At 61.9% G+C, this 17111-nt stretch overlaps 1 protein-coding gene across 1 annotated transcript; it reads right to left on the bottom strand.

The window, feature by feature from the left end:
• Nucleotides 1-68: 68 nt before the first annotated feature.
• Nucleotides 69-16933, bottom strand: LOC309684034 (NF-kappa-B inhibitor delta-like; the record flags this gene model as incomplete). The annotated part of the gene is given in 13 exon segments (XM_082500000.1): nucleotides 69-160; nucleotides 2240-2404; nucleotides 3879-3992; nucleotides 4549-4712; nucleotides 5148-5186; nucleotides 5189-5198; nucleotides 6355-6479; nucleotides 6482-6500; nucleotides 10988-11093; nucleotides 13304-13512; nucleotides 15509-15612; nucleotides 15615-15653; nucleotides 16900-16933. Coding segments are annotated over 13 exon segments (1197 nt in total), but the record flags the coding sequence as incomplete, so codon positions are not given.
• Nucleotides 16934-17111: the final 178 nt, after the last annotated feature.

Raw genomic sequence — 17111 nt, 5'->3', positions numbered from 1 at the left:
GGTGGGGGGAGGGGTGTCCCCAATATGGGCGTGTCCGTCCCCCCCCCCAAAAAGGGGGGATGACATCACACACCCCCACCCCTTTATGACGTCACTTCCGCCCCCCGGAGGTGGGGGAGGGGCGTCGGGCGCCGCGACGGCTCTTCAGGAGGAGGCGGAGCTGTGGGGGAGGGGGAAGGGAAAAAAGGGGGGGGTCAGGGACAGCCCCCAAAATCCGGAGGTTTTGCCCCAAAAAATAATCCCTCCCCCCCCCGGAGGGGGGGATGGGGAGGAGGGGGGGGGGGTGACCCCGCCCTGTGTCCCAAAATCCCGCGGTTCGGCCCCGAAATTTGGGGGGAGGGGGTTGGGGTGCGACGGAGCTGTTTTGGGGGCCACAGGTGGATTTTTGGGGTGAAAAAGGGGAATTTTGGGGGGGGGGGATCGGGGGGGGGAATTTTGGGGGTCAATGAGGCTGTTTTGGGGCATGGCAGGAGGATTTTTGGGGGGAAAAAGGAGGTTTTTTGGATTAAAAAGTGGAATTTTGGGGTTCCAGAGACTATTTTAAGGTGCGATGGGGCTTTTTTGGGGCACAGGTGGATTTTGGGGTGAAAAAGGGGGATTTTGGGGTGAAAAAGGGGGATTTTGGGGGTTGTGGGGGTGATTTTGGGGTGCAACGAGGCTGTTTTGGGGCACGGCAGGAGGATTTTGGGGTGAAAAAGGAGGATTTGAGGGTTCCGGGGGTGATTTTGGGGTGGAACAGGGCTGTTCTGGGGCACAAAGGGATTTTGGGTTGAAAAGGGGGGATTTTGGGGTGAAAAGGGGATTTTGGGGTGAAAAAGGAGGATTTTGGAGGTTCCGGGGGCAATTTTGGGGTGAAGTGGGGCTGTTTCGGGGCACAGCAGGAGGATTTTGGGGTGAAAAAATAGAATTTTGGGGTTCCAGAGACCATTTTAAGGTGGGATGGGGCTTTTTTGGGGGCACAGGTGGATTTTGGGGTGAAAAAGGGGGATTTTGGGGGTTCCGGGGGGGATTTTGGGGTGCAATGAGGCTGTTTTGGGGCACAGCAGGAGGATTTTTGGGGGGAAAAAGGAGTTTTTTGGATTAAAAAGTGGAATTTGGGGGTTCCAGAGACTATTTTAAGGTGCGATGGGGCTTTTTTGGGGCACAGGTGGATTTTGGGGTGAAAAAGGGGGATTTTGGGGGTTCCGGGGGGGATTTTGGGGTGCAACGAGGCTGTTTTGGGGCACAGCAGGAGGATTTTGGGGTGAAAAAGGAGGATTTGAGGGTTCCGGGGGTGATTTTGGGGTGGAACGGGGCTGTTCTGGGGCACAAAGGGATTTTGGGGTGAAAAAAGGGGATTTTGGGGGCTCCGGGGGCCATTTTGGGGGACCCCATCCCAATTTTGGGGTCCCGGTGGCCATTTTGTGCTTTCGGTGGCCATTTTGGGGTGGACCATCCCCGTTTGGGGGTCCCGGCGGCCATTTTGGGGTGGAAACCCCCAATTTTGGGGTTCCGGCGGCCATTTTGGGACACACCATCCCCATTTTGGGGTCCCGGCGGCCATTTTGGGGTGGAAACCCCCAATTTTGGGGTTCCAGTGGCCATTTTGAGGGGCACCATCCCCATTTTGGGGTCCCGGCGGCCATTTTGGGGTGGACCATCCCCATTTTGGGGTCCCGGCTGCCATTTTGGGGTGGAAACCCCCAATTTTGGGGTTCCGGCGGCCATTTTGGGACACACCATCCCCATTTTGGGGTCCCGGCGGCCATTTTGGTGTGGAAACCCCCAATTTTGGGGTTCCGGCGGCCATTTTGGGACACACCATCCCCATTTTGGGGTTCCGGTGGCCATTTTGGGGTGGAACATCCCCATTTTAGGGTCCTGGCGGCCATTTTGGGCTACACCATCCCCATTTTGAGGTCCCGGCGACCATTTTAGGGTGAAACATCCCAATTTGGGGGGTCCCGGCGGCCATTTTGAAGGGTGCACCCCCCCCACCCCCACCATCCCCCCAGTTTTGGCCTCCCGGCGGCCATTTTGGGGAGTCACCATCCCAATTTTGGCCTTCGTGGGGGGCATTTGGGGCTGCGCCATCCCCATTTTAGGGTTCCGGGAGCCATTTTGGGGACACACCATCCCCATTTTGAGGTCCCGACGGCCATTTTTGAGGGGCGTTTCCCCCCGCCCCATATCATTATTTTTTGGCAGGAGGGTTTTGGGGGTGCAGGAGGATTTTTGGGGGGTGGGGAGAAGGTCCCACCTGGTCTCCGGGGGGGCCGGGGGGCAGCAGGTTGTGGGGCAGGTCGTGCTCCAGGTTGCGGGCGCCGGGGTCGGCCCCCCAAGCCAGGAGAAGGCGGATGAGGGGCTCCTGGCTCGGCCCCCCCGGTAAGGCCGCCGCCATGTGCAGTGGGGTGTTGCCGTGGGCCTGGTGGGGTGGGGGCGACACATACACACGTGGGACCCCCCAACCCTCCCCCCAGCCCCATAGACACCTCCCAACCCCATAGATGCCCCATAGGAAGCTCAAAGTACCCGTAGGAAGCCATAGAGCTCCCCAGAGGTCCACCTCCGACCCCTCCGAGATCCACCAGAGGGACCTCAAAGCGCCCATAGATACCCCATAGATCCTCCCCAGCCCCATAGCTCCCCCATAGACACCCCCAAACCCCATAGATAACCCATAGGTGCCTCGAAGAACCCATAGAAACCCCTCGAGCTCCCCAGAGGTCCACCGCAGACACCTCCGACCCCCCCATAGATCCACCACAGGGACCCCAAATCCCCTATAGACACCCCTCAGATCCCGCTCAGCCCCATAGCTCCCCCCCAGACACCGTCCAAACCCCATAGATGCCCCATAGCTACCTCAAAACACCCATAGAAACCCATAGGGCTCCCCAGAGATCCACCACAGACACCTCCAACCCCCCCAGAGATCCACCATAGGGGCCTCAAAGCACCCGTAGATACCCCAAAGAGCCCCATAGATCCCCTCCCCAGCCCCATAGCTTCCCCATAGACACCTCCAAACCCCATAGATGCCCCATAGGACCTCAAAGCACCCATAGAGCTCCCCACAGATCCACCACAGATGCTTCCAACCCCCCCTAGATACACCACAGGGACCTCAAAGCACCCATAGATCCCTCGCAGCCCCATAGCTTCCCCATAGACACCTCCAACCCCCCCTAGATCCACCATAGGGGCCTCAAAGCACCTGTAGATACCCCATAGAGCCCCATAGCTCCCCCACAGAGACCTCCAACCCCTCCGAGATCCACCACAGGGACCTCAAAGCACCCATAGATCCCTCGCGGCCCCATAGCTTCCCCATAGACACCCCCAAACCCCATAGATGCCCCGTAGGAACCTCAAAGCACTTGTAGAAACCCATAGAGCCCCATAGGTTCCCCACAGACACCTCCAACCCCCCCCAGACCCACCATAGGTATCCCAAAACCCCATAGCGCCCCACAGATCCCCCCCCCCAAGTCCCATAGCCCCTCCAAAGACACCTCCAAACCCCCCCTTAGATCCACCATGGGCATCCCAAACTCCACCTCGTGACCCACAGACCCCCCCATAGAGCCCCACAGACACCTCCAAACCCCACATCTCCCCAGAGATACCCTCCCCCAAAGCCCCTTTAGACCCTATAATTCCCCCCCCATAGCGCCCCATAGATCCCCCCCAGAAGACCCCCTACCCCCTCCCCCCCCAACCAAAGCCACTTCCAACCCCCCATAGATCCACCCAGGGAGGCCCAGAAGCGCCCCCACCCCCCCTCAGACCCCATAATTCCCCCCATAGGCCCCATAACTCCCCTCCCGAGCCCCATAGGTGCCCCCTAAAGGGGGGGGGAGGGGGGGGGGAACATGCCCCTCCTCCTCCTCGTTAACCTTCATGTTGACGAGTCGCGGGGCCACCCCGGGTTGGCGCAGCAGGAGGTGGGTGAGGGGCAGGTTCCCCCCCCGCACCGCCAAGTGCAGAACCGTCTGACTGCTCTTCATGTCCTGGGGGGGGACACGACCCACACGTCGGGGGGGAGGGGGGTCCCACTGGCCCATAGATACCCCCAAAGTGACCATGATGGGGGTCCCACTGCCCCATAGACCCACCCAAGTGACCATGGGGGGGTCCCACTGCCCCATAGACCCCCCAAAGTGACCATGGGGGGAGTGGGAGTCCCACTGCCCCATAGACCCCCCCCAAAGCCATGGGGAGGGTCCCACTGCCCCATAGACCCACCCAAGTGATCATAGGGGGGTCCCACTGCCCCATAGACCCCCCCAAGTGACTATGGGGGGGGTCCCTCTGCCCTATAGACCCCCCAAAGTGACCATGATGGGGGTCCCACTGCCCCATAGACACACCCAAGTGATCATAGGGGAGTCCCACTGCCCCATAGACCCCCAAAGTGACCATGGGGGGGTCCCACTGCCCCATAGACCCCCCAAAGTGACCATGGGGGGGGTCCCACTGCCCCATAGACCCCCACAAGTGACCATGGGAGGGGGTGTCCCTCTGCCCCATAGCCCCCCCCCAAGTGCCCCCCCCCCCCCCCCGTACCTGGCTGCCGCAGTCCGCCCCCATTCGCAGCAGCAGTTCGACGCAGAGGAGCCGTTCTTGGGGGGTGGAATTTGGGGGTCCCCCCCCGGACCCCCCTCCGGACCCCCCCCCAGCTCGCAGCGAAGCATTATGGGATAGGACGGCGCAGTGCAGAGGGGTCTGACCTGGAGGAATTGGGGGGGGGGGGGTGTCAGTATGGGCCCCTCCCACCCCCCAAAATAGCCCCCCCCGAAATTGGGGACCCCCCCCAAAAAATACAGACAACCCCCCCCCAAAATTCAGACACCCCCCCCAAACCAGCGATCCCCCCAAGCCCCCCCCCCAAATTGGGGACCCCCCCCAAAAATACAGACAACCCCCCCGCAAATTCAGACCCCCCCCAAACCAGCGATCCCCCAAGCCGCCCCCCCCCCAAATTGGGGACCCCTTAAGTATGACCCCCCCCTCAGTGACCCCCCCCCCAAATTGGGGACCCCTTAATTGAAACCCCCCCAAACCAGTGACCCCAAGGACACCCCCACCCCCCAAATTGGGGACCCCTCGAGTATGACACCCCTCCCCCACCCTGGGGTGTCCCCCCCCCCCCCAAATTTTCTGACCTTCGAAGTTTCGGGCCTCCACGTTGACAGGGACCCCGATGACATCACGGCCTGGGGGGTGGGGGGTGGGGGTGGGGGGGAGGGGTAAGACCCCCCGGTCCCCTATGAGGGGGGGAAGGGGTCCCCTATGGGGGGTTTGGGGTCCCCTATAGGGTGGGGGTCCCCTATGGGGTGGGGGTTGGGATCTCCTATGGGGCGGGGGTTGGGCTGCCCGTGGGGTGGGGGTTGGGGGTTCCCTATGGGGTGGGGTTGGGGGTCCCCCTATGGGGTGGGGGTTGGGGTCCCCTATGGGGTGGGTTGGGGGTCTCCTATGGGGTGGGGGTCCCCTATAGGGTGGGGGGTTGGGATCCCCTATGGGGTGGGGTTGGGATCCCCATTGGGGTGGGTTGGGGTCCCCTATGGGGTGGGGGTTGGGGGCCTCTATGGGGTGGGTTGGGGGTCCCCTATGGGGTGGGGGTTGGGATCCCCTATGGGGTGGGGGTTGGGATCGCCTATGGGGTGGGTGGGGGTCCCCTATGGGGTGGGTTGGGGGTCCCCTCTAGGGTGGGGGTTGGGATTGCCTATGGGGTGGGGATCCCCTATAGGGTGGAGGGTTGGGATCCCCTATGGGGTGGGGGTTGGGATCCCCAGTGGGGTGGGGATGGGGTCCCCTATGGGGTGGGGGTTGGGGTCCCCTATGGGGTGGGGGTCCCCTATAGGGTGGGGGTTGGGAGCCCCTATGGGGTGGGTTGGGGGTCTCCTATGGGGTGGGGGTCCCCTATAGGGTGGGGGATTGGGATCCCCTATAGGGTGGGGGTTGGGATCACCTATGGGGTGTGTTGGGGGTCCCCTATGGGGTGGGGGTTGGGGCTTCCCTACGGGGTGGGGGTTGGGGGCCCCTATGGGGTGGGTTGGGGGTCTCCTATGGGGTGGGGGTCCCCTATAGGGTGGAGGGTTGGGATCCCCTATGGGGTGGGGGTTGGGGGTTCCCTATGGGGTGGGGGCTGGGGCTTCCCTACGGGTGGGGGTTGGGGGCCCCCTATGGGGTGGGTTGGGGGCCTCTATGGGGTGGGGGTCCCCTATAGGGTGGGGGATTGGGATCCCCTATAGGGTGGGGGTTGGGATCCCCTATGGGGTGGGTTGGGGGCCCCCTATGGGGTGGGGGTTGGGATCCCCAGTGGGGTGTGTGGGGGCCCCCTCTGGGGCGGGGTTGGGGGGCGGGACCCACCTGCAGGACGCGGGGGAGGCCGTAGGTGGCCGCCAGGTGGAGGGCGGTGCGGCCGCGGTGGTCGGCGGCGTCGGGGAGGGCCCCCACCGCCAGCAGCTCCCCCACCGCCCCCGCCGCCCCCGCGCCGCCGCCACCAGCAGCGCCGTCTGGGGCACGGGCAGTCACCGCCCCGCCCCACTGCCGCCCCACTGCCCCCCCACTGCCCCCCCACTGCCGCCCCCTTCCCACCCCAGTGGCGCCCTCCTCCTGCACCATTGATACCCTCTCACACACCCGTTGACACCCTCTTATCGACCCTTTGACACCCTCTTACTGCCCCATTGACACCCTCTTATCGCCCCATTGACACCCTCTTATTGCCCCATTGATACCCTCTTATTGCCCCATTGATACCCTCTTACAGCCCCATTGATACCCTCTTATCGCCCCATTGACACCCTCTTATCGCCCCATTGACATCCTCTTATCGACTCATCGATACACTCCTATCGCCCCATTGATACCCTCTTATCGCCCCATTGACATTCTCTTAACGCCCCATTGACACACTCTCAGAGACCCATTGATACCTCTTATCGACCCATTGATACCCTCTCAGAGACCCATTGATACCTCTTATCGACCCATTGATACCCTCTTACAGCCCCATTGATACCCTCTTATACCCCATTGACATCCTCTTATCAACTCATTGATACACTCCTATCGCCCCATTGACACTCTCTTATCGCCCCATTGACACTCTCTTATCGCCCCATTGATAACCTCTTACAGCCCCATTGATACCCTCTTATCGCCCCATTGACACCCTCTTACAGCCCCATTGACACCCTCTCAGAGACCCATTGATACCTCTTATCGCCCCATTGACGCCCTCTTATTGCCCTCTTGATACCCCTTCCTGCCCCACTGCTGCCCCCCACCGCCGCCACCAGCAGCGCCGTCTGGGGCACGGGCAGTCACCGCCCCGCCCCACTGCCGCCCCACTGCCGCCCCACTGCCCCCCCACTGCCGCCCCCTTCCCACCCCAGTGGCGCCCTCCTCCTGCGCCATTGATACCCTCTCACAGCCCGTTGACACTCTCTTATCGGCCCATTGATACCTCCTATCGCCCCATTGATAACCTCTTATCGCCCCATTGACACCCTCTTATTGGCCCATTGACACCCTCTTATCACCCCATTGATACCCTCTTACAGCCCCATTGATACCCTCTTACAGCCCCATTGACACCTCTTATCGCCCCATTGATATCCTCTTACAGCCCCATTGATACCCTCTCAGAGACCCATTGACATCCTCTTATCGACTCATTGATACACTCCTATCGCCCCATTGATAACCTCTTACAGCCCCATTGATACCCTCTTATCGCCCCATTGACATTCTCTTAACGCCCCATTGACACACTCTCAGAGACCCATTGATACCTCTTATCGACCCATTGATACCCTCTTATCACCCCATTGACATCCTCTTATCAACTCATTGATACACTCCTATCGCCCCATTGACACCCTCTTATCGCCCCATTGATAACCTCTTACAGCCCCATTGATACCCTCTTATTGCCCCATTGACACACTCCTATTGCCCCATTGACACCCTCTTACAGCCCCATTGATACCCTCTCAGAGACCCATTGATACCTCTTATCGCCCCATTGACGCCCTCTTATTGCCCTCTTGATACCCCCTTCCTGCCCCACTGCTGCCCCCACCACCTCCACCAGCAGCGCCGTCTGGGGCACGGGCAGTCACCGCCCCGCCCCACTGCCGCCCCACTGCTGCCCCACTGCCGCCCCACTGCCCCCCCACTGCCGCCCCCTTCCCACCCCAGTGGCGCCCTCCTCCTGCCCCATTGATACCCTCTCACACACCCGTTGACACCCTCTTATCGCCCCATTGATACCTCTTATTGCCCCATTGACATTCTCTTATCGCCCCATTGACACACTCTCAGAGACCCATTGATACCTCTTATCGCCCCATTGATACCCTCTTATCACCCCATTGACATCCTCTTATCAACTCATTGATACACTCCTATCGCCCCATTGATATCCTCTTATCACCCCATTGACACCCTCTTATCGCCCCATTGACACCCTCTTACAGCCCCATTGATACCCTCTTATCGCCCCATTGATATCCTCTTACAGCCCCATTGACATCCTCTTATCAACTCATTGATACACTCCTATCGCCCCATTGACACCCTCTTATCGCCCCATTGACGCCCTCTTATTGCCCTCTTGATACCCCCTTCCTGCCCCACTGCTGCCCCCACCACCTCCACCAGCAGCGCCGTCTGGGGCACGGGCAGTCACCGCCCCGCCCCACTGCCGCCCCACTGCTGCCCCACTGCCGCCCCACTGCCCCCCCACTGCCGCCCCCTTCCCACCCCAGTGGCGCCCTCCTCCTGCCCCATTGATACCCTCTCACACACCCGTTGACACCCTCTTATCGCCCCATTGATACCTCTTATTGCCCCATTGACATTCTCTTATCGCCCCATTGACACACTCTCAGAGACCCATTGATACCTCTTATCGCCCCATTGATACCCTCTTATCACCCCATTGACATCCTCTTATCAACTCATTGATACACTCCTATCGCCCCATTGATATCCTCTTATCACCCCATTGACACCCTCTTATCGCCCCATTGACACCCTCTTACAGCCCCATTGATACCCTCTTATCGCCCCATTGATATCCTCTTACAGCCCCATTGACATCCTCTTATCAACTCATTGATACACTCCTATCGCCCCATTGACACCCTCTTATCGCCCCATTGACACCCTCTTATCGCCCCATTGACGCCCTCTTATTGCCCTCTTGATACCCCCTTCCTGCCCCACTGCTGCCCCCCACCGCCGCCACCAGCAGCGCCGTCTGGGGCACGGGCAGTCACCGCCCCGCCCCACTGCCGCCCCACTGCCGCCCCACTGCCCCCCCACTGCCCCCCACTGCCGCCCCCTTCCCACCCCAGTGGCGCCCTCCTCCTGCGCCATTGATACCCTCTCACACACCCGTTGACACCCTCTTATCGACCCTTTGACACCCTCTTACTGCCCCATTGACACCCTCTTATCGCCCCATTGACACCCTCTTATTGCCCCATTGATACCCTCTTATTGCCCCATTGATACCCTCTTACAGCCCCATTGATACCCTCTCAGAGACCCATTGATACCCTCTCAGAGACCCATTGACATCCTCTTATCAACTCATCGATACACTCCTATCGCCCCATTGATACCCTCTTATTGCCCCATTGATAACCTCTTATCACCCCATTGACACCCTCTTATCATCCCATTGACATTCTCTTATCGCCCCATTGACACACTCTCAGAGACCCATTGATACCTCTTATCGGACCCATTGATACCCTCTTATCACCCCATTGACATCCTCTTATCAACTCATTGATACACTCCTATCGCCCCATTGATAACCTCTTACTGCCCCATTGACACCCTCTTATCGCCCCATTGACATCCTCTTATCGCCCCATTGATACCCTCTCAGACCCATTGATACCCTCTTATCGCCCCATTGACGCCCTCTTATTGCCCTCTTGATACCCCCTTCCTGCCCCACTGCTGCCCCCACCACCTCCACCAGCAGCGCCGTCTGGGGCACGGGCAGTCACCGCCCGCCCCACTGCCGCCCCACTGCTGCCCCACTGCCGCCCCACTGCCCCCCCACTGCCCCCCCACTGCCGCCCCCTTCCCACCCCAGTGGCGCCCTCCTCCTGCGCCATTGATACCCTCTCACAGACCCGTTGATACACTCCTATCGCCCATTGATACCCTCTTATCGCCCCATTGATATCCTCTCTCTGCCCCATTGACACCCTCTTATTGCCCCATTGATACCCTCTCAGAGACCCATTGATACCTCTTATCACCCCATTGACACCCTCTTATCGCCCCATTGACACACTCTCAGAGACCCATTGATACCTCTTATCGACCCCATTGATACCCTCTTACAGCCCCATTGACACCCTCTTATCGCCCCATTGATAACCTCTTACAGCCCCATTGATACCCTCTTATCGCCCCATTGACACCCTCTTATCGCCCCATTGATACCCTCTTATCGCCCCATTGATACCCTATAATCGCCCCATTGATAACCTCTTACAGCCCATTGATACCCTCTTATCGCCCCATTGATATCCTCTTACAGCCCCATTGATACCCTCTCAGAGACCCATTGATACCTCTTATCGCCCCATTGATACCCTCTTATTGCCCCGTTGATGCCCTCTTATCGACCCGTTATTGCCCCACATCCCCATTATTGCCCCATACCCCCCATAATTGCCCCGTTATTGCCCCCTACCCCCCGTTATTACCCCACACCCCCCATAATTGCCCCATACCCCCCGTTATTGCCCCGTTATTGCCCCACACCCCCCATAATTGCCCCATACCCCCCGTTATTGCCCCCCACCCCGCATTATTGCCCCATACCCCCATTATTGCCCCGTTATTGCCCCCTACCCCCATAATTGCCCCCTACCCCCCGTTATTGCCCCTTTATTGCCCCTACCCCCCGCTATGCCCCCTACCCCCCCGTTCTTGCCCCCCTCCCCCGTTCTTGCCCCCTTACCTTCCCCCGGTGCTCCCGCAGCTCCAGTTGCCCCATAGCTTTGAAGACCTCCGCGGCCGCCCGGGCCGGAGCCCGCAGCCCCCGCGCGCACAGCACGTGCAGCAATCTATGGGGCAGGAGGGGGGGGGAGGGGGCATGGGGGTCAGGGGCGACCCCCAACCGCCCCCCAACTCCCCCCCAGCCCCATAACTAACCCTCTCCCCCCCCCCCCCCCGGCCTTGGAAGCCCATCTCTCGCCCCATCACCCCCCCCCCCCCCATTGATCCCCTTGGCCTCCATCGGGCCCTGCTGCCCCACATCCTGCCCACTGACGTCTTCTGCCCCACAGGCACACCCCACACACACCTCCCCATGGGCCCCGTTGCCCCCACGCCCTCCCCCGTTCAGCCGTTTGACCCCCAACGGACCACCCCATGGGCCCCATAGGCTCCCCCCATGAGGTCCTATTGACCCACATCCTGCCCCACTGACCCCTATTGATCTCCTGTTGACCCTGTTGACCCCCACAACCCCTATAGACCCCCCCATGGGTCCTGTTGCCCCCACATCCTGCCCCATTGACCCCTATCGATCTCCCGTTGACCCCGTTGACCCCCACGACCCCCGTTGACCCCCCCACGGGCCCTGTTGCCCCACATCCTGCCCCACTGACCCCTATTGCCCCCCCTGACCCCTATTGACCCCCTCATTGCCCCCGTGGGGTCCTATTGCCCCCACGTCCTGCCCCACTGACCCCTATTGATCTCCCATTGACCCCGTTGACCCCCCCAACCCCCGTTGACCCCCACGACCCCTATAGACCCCCCATGGGCCCTGTTGCCCCACGTCCTGCCCCACTGACCCCTATTGATCTCCTGTTGACCCCGTTGACCCCCACGACCCCCGTTGACCCCCACGACCCCTATAGACCCCCCCACGAGCCCTGTTGCCCCACGTCCTGCCCCACTGACCCCTATTGCCCCCCCTGACCCCTATTGACCCCCTCATTGCCCCCGTGGGGACCTATTGCCCCCACATCCTGCCCCACTGACCCCTATCGATCTCCCGTTGACCCCCACGACCCCTATAGACCCCCCCCACGAGCCCTGTTGCCCCACATCCTGCCCCACTGACCCCTATTGATCTCCCGTTGACCCCGTTGACCCCCATGACCCCCGTTGACCCCCACGACCCCCATAGACCCCCCCACGGGCCCTGTTGCCCCACATCCTGCCCCACTACCCCTATTGATCTCCTGTTGACCCCGTTGACCCCCACGACCCCCATTGACCCCCACGACCCCTATAGACCCCCCCATGGGTCCTGTTGCCCCCACATCCTGCCCCACTGACCCCTATCGATCTCCCATTGACCCCATTGACCCCCACGACCCCTATAGACCCCCCCATGGGTCCTGTTGCCCCCACGTCCTGCCCCACTGACCCCTATTGACCCCCTCATTGCCCCCGTGGGGTCCTATTGCCCCACATCCTGCCCCACTGACCCCTATTGATCTCCCGTTGACCCCGTTGACCCCCACGACCCCTATAGACCCCCCCCACGAGCCCTGTTGCCCACGTCCTGCCCCACTGACCCCTATTGACCCCCTCATTGCCCCCGTGGGGTCCTATTGACCCACATCCTGCCCCACTGACCCCTATTGATCTCCCGTTGACCCCGTTGACCCCCACGACCCCCATTGACCCCCACGACCCCTATAGACCCCCCCATGGGTCCTGTTGCCCCCACATCCTGCCCCACTGACCCCTATCGATCTCCCATTGACCCCATTGACCCCCACGACCCCTATAGACCCCCCCATGGGTCCTGTTGCCCCCACGTCCTGCCCCACTGACCCCTATTGACCCCCTCATTGCCCCCGTGGGGTCCTATTGACCCACATCCTGCCCCACTGACCCCTATTGATCTCCTGTTGACCCGTTGACCCCCACGACCCCCATTGACCCCCACGACCCCTATAGACCCCCCCATGGGTCCTGTTGCCCCCACATCCTGCCCCACTGACCCCTATCGATCTCCCATTGACCCCATTGACCCCCACGACCCCTATAGACCCCCCATGGGTCCTGTTGCCCCCACATCCTGCCCCACTGACCCCTATCGATCTCCCATTGACCCCATTGACCCCACGACCCCTATAGACCCCCCCACGGGCCCTGTTGCCCCACGTCCTGCCCCACTGACCCCTATTGATTTCCCGTTGACCCCGTTGACCCCCACGACCCCTATAGACCCCCCCACGGGCCCTGTTGCCCCACGTCCTGCCCCACTGACCCCTAGTGCCTCCCCCCCCCCCCAGCATGTCCCCCCACTCACGTGTCCCCCTCCTCGTCCTGCCGCAGGAGCTCCCGGGGGTCCATGGCGCGCACGGCGGCGCGGGCGGCCGCCATCTCCCCGGGGTCGGGTTCGGGGTCGGGCTCGGGGTCAGGGGTCAGCCCCCCCAGGGAGACCCCCATCTCCCCCACGGCCGCCATTGGCTGGGGCCAGGCGGGGGCGGGGCCGGGGGGAGCGAAGAGGGCCGCGGCCTTGGGGGAGGGGGGGGAGAGGACACGGGGGTCAGAGGTCATGGGGTGGGGTGTCATGGCCCCTATTGCCCCCCCCCATTGCCCCCCCCCATTGCCCCAAGCCCCCCCCATCACCCCTATTGCCCCCCAGTCCTGCCCCATTGATCCCATTGACCCCATTGACCACATTGACCCCATTGACCCCCATTGACCCCCATTGACCCCATTGACCCCCCATTGGCCCCACTGACCCCCCATGGACTCCCCATTGACCCCATTGACCCCCCCATTGACTCCCGAATGCCCCCATTGACCCCAATTGACCCCCATTGACCCCCCCATTGATTCCCCAATGCCCCCGTTGACCCCCATTGACCCCCATTGACCCCATTGACCCCCCATTGGCCCCATAGACCCACCATTGACATCCCAATGCCCCCATTGACCCCCATTGACCCCCCAATGCCCCCGTTGACCCCCCATTGACTCCCCAATGCCCCCGATGACCCCATTGACCCCCATTAACACCATTGACCCCCCATAGATCCCATTGACCCCCATTGACTCCCCAATGTCCCCATTGATCCCATTGACCCCCCAATGCCCCCGTTGACCCCCCATTGATCCCATTGACCCCCCATTGATTCCCCAATGCCCCCATTGACCCCATTGAACCTCCATTGATCCCATTGAACCCCATCGATCCCATTGACCCCCCCATTGGCCCCATTGACCCCCCCATTGAATCCCCAATGCCCCCATTGACCCCATTGAACCCCATTGATCCCATTGACCCTCCCATTGGCCCCATTGACCCCCCCATTGGCCCCATTGACCCCCCCATTGAATCCCCAATGCCCCCATTGACCCCATTGAACCCCATTGATCCCATTGACCCTCCCATTGGCCCCATTGACCTCCCCATTGAATCCCCAATGCCCCCATTGACCCCATTGAACCCCATTGACCCCATTGACCCCCATTGGCCCCATTGACCTCCCATTGATCCCATTGACCCCCATTGACTCCCCAATGCTCCCGTTGACCCCCATTGACCCCCATTGACCCCATTGAACCCCATTGATCCCATTGACCCCCCATTGATCCCATTGACCCCCCATTGACTCCCCAATGCCCCCATTGACCCCATTGAACCTCCATTGACCCCATTGAACCCCATTGATCCCATTGACCCTCCCATTGGCCCCATTGACCTCCCCATTGAATCCCCAATGCCCCCATTGACCCCATTGACCCCCATTGGCCCCATTGACCTCCCATTGATCCCATTGACCCCCATTGACTCCCCAATGCTCCCGTTGACCCCCATTGACCCCCATTGACCCCATTGAACCCCATTGATCCCATTGACCCCCCATTGGCCCCATTGACCCCCCCATTGAATCCCCAATGCCCCCATTGACCCCATTGAACCCCATTGATCCCATTGACCCTCCCATTGGCCCCATTGACCCCCCCATTGACTTCCCAATGCCCCCATTGACCCCATTGACCCCCATTGATCCCATTGACCCCCCTATTGGCCCCATTGACCCCCCCATTGAATCCCCAATGCCCCCGTTGACCCCCATTGACCCCCATTGACCCCATTGAACCCCCTATTGGCCCCATTGACCCCCCCATTGAATCCCCAATGCCCCCGTTGACCCCCATTGACCCCATTGACCCCCCATTGACTCCCCAATGCTCCCGTTGACCCCCATTGACCCCCATTGACCCCATTGAACCCCATTGATCCCATTGACCCCCCTATTGGCACCATTGACCCCCCATTGACTCCCCAATGCCCCCATTGACCCCCATTGACCCCCATTGACCCCATTGAACCCCATTGGCCCCATTGACCCCCCCATTGGCCCCATTGACCCCCATTGACCCCTTTGAGCCCCATTGATCCCATTGACCCCCCATTGACACCCCAATGCCCCCGTTGACCCCCATTGTCCCCCATTGACCCCATTGTCGTCCGTCGTCCCCCCCCCGGGTCCCCACTCACCTGACAGCCCCCCAGGTTGGGGGCTCCTCCCCCATAGGCCCCCCCGGGGCCCCCATGGGGCAGAGGGGGGACCCCGCAGGGGTTGGGGGTCGCCGGGGGGGGCCCGGCCAGGGGACAGCAGAGGATGGGGACGGGACGGGGACACCTGGGGGGGAGACGGGGTGAGGGGGGGGGGGGGGACATTGGGGACGTGGGGGGATGTGGGGGGGATGGGGGGATATGGGGGGACATTGGGGATGATATGGGGACGTGGGGGGTCATTGGGGACATTGGGGGGGACATGGGGGGGATATGGGGACATGGGGACATGGGGATGTGGGGGGGACACGGGGGGACATTGGGGGGATGTGGGGGGATATGGGGACATGGGGGGACGTGGGGGTGACTTGGGGGGTCATGGGGGGACATGGGGGGATATGGGGGGATATGGGGGGACATGGGGGGGATATGGGGACATGGGGGGTCATTGGGGACATTGGGGGGACATGGGGGGATATGGGGGGGATATGGGGGGGACGTGGGGGATATGGGGACATGGGGGGACGTGGGGACATGGGGGGTCATTGGGGGTGTGGGGGACATGGGGGGGACATTGGGGACACGGGGGGGACACGGGGGGGACATGGGGGGATATGGGGGGACGTGGGGACATGGGGGGGTTGGGGGGGATATGGGGGGACATTGGGGATGATATGGGGACGTGGGGGGTCATTGGGGACATTGGGGGGGACATGGGGGGGACGTGGGGGGATATGGGGACATGGGGGGTCATTGGGGGACATGGGGGTGACATAGAGGGATATGGGGGGACATGGGGGGACATGGGGGGGGTTGGGGGGGATATGGGGGGACATGGGGGGATATGGGGACGTGGGGGGTCATTGGGGACATTGGGGGTGACATGGGGGGTCATGGGGGGACATGGGGGGGATATGGGGGGATATGGGGGGACATGGGGGGGATATGGGGACATGGGGGGATATGGGGATGTGGGGGGACACGGGGGGACGTTGGGGGACATGGGGGGATATAGGGGGACGTGGGGGGGTCATGGGGGGATATGGGGGGGTCATTGGGGACATTGGGGGGGACACGGGGGGGTCATGGGGGGATATGGGGACATGGGGGGCATTGGGACATGGGGATGTGGGGGGGACACGGGGGGACATTGGGGGGGACGTGGGGGGTCATTGGGGGGGGATATGGGGGGATATGGGGACATGGGGGTCATTGGGGGTGTGGGGCACATGGGGGGGACACGGGGGGACATTGGGGACATGGGGGGATATGGGGGGGACGTGGGGGGGACGTGGGGGGGACATTGGGGATATGGGGGGACATGGGGGGATATGGGGACATGGGGGGGCCCACGGGGGTCAGAGGTCACTCACCAGCCGGGGGGCGCAGGGGGGGCACAGCCGGACCCTGGGGGGGGGGGGGGAGGGGTCAGTGGGGGGAGGGGCCACACAGCCCCTCGGGGGGGGGGGGGAGGGGGGGGAGGGGGGAGGCCCCCCCCCACCCCCTATATTGGATGGGGGGGGGGAGGGGGGGGGAAGGGGCAGCCCCTCCCCCCCCCGTGGGGGTTGGGGGGGGGTGGGGGGTG

This window comes from Vanellus vanellus (assembly GCF_965231255.1).
Source record: "Vanellus vanellus genome assembly, contig: HAP1_SCAFFOLD_2158, whole genome shotgun sequence".
NCBI classification, from domain to species: Eukaryota; Metazoa; Chordata; class Aves; order Charadriiformes; family Charadriidae; genus Vanellus; species Vanellus vanellus.
Note: the sequence above shows the minus strand (reverse complement) of the source record. Positions and strands in the feature narration are given on the sequence as shown.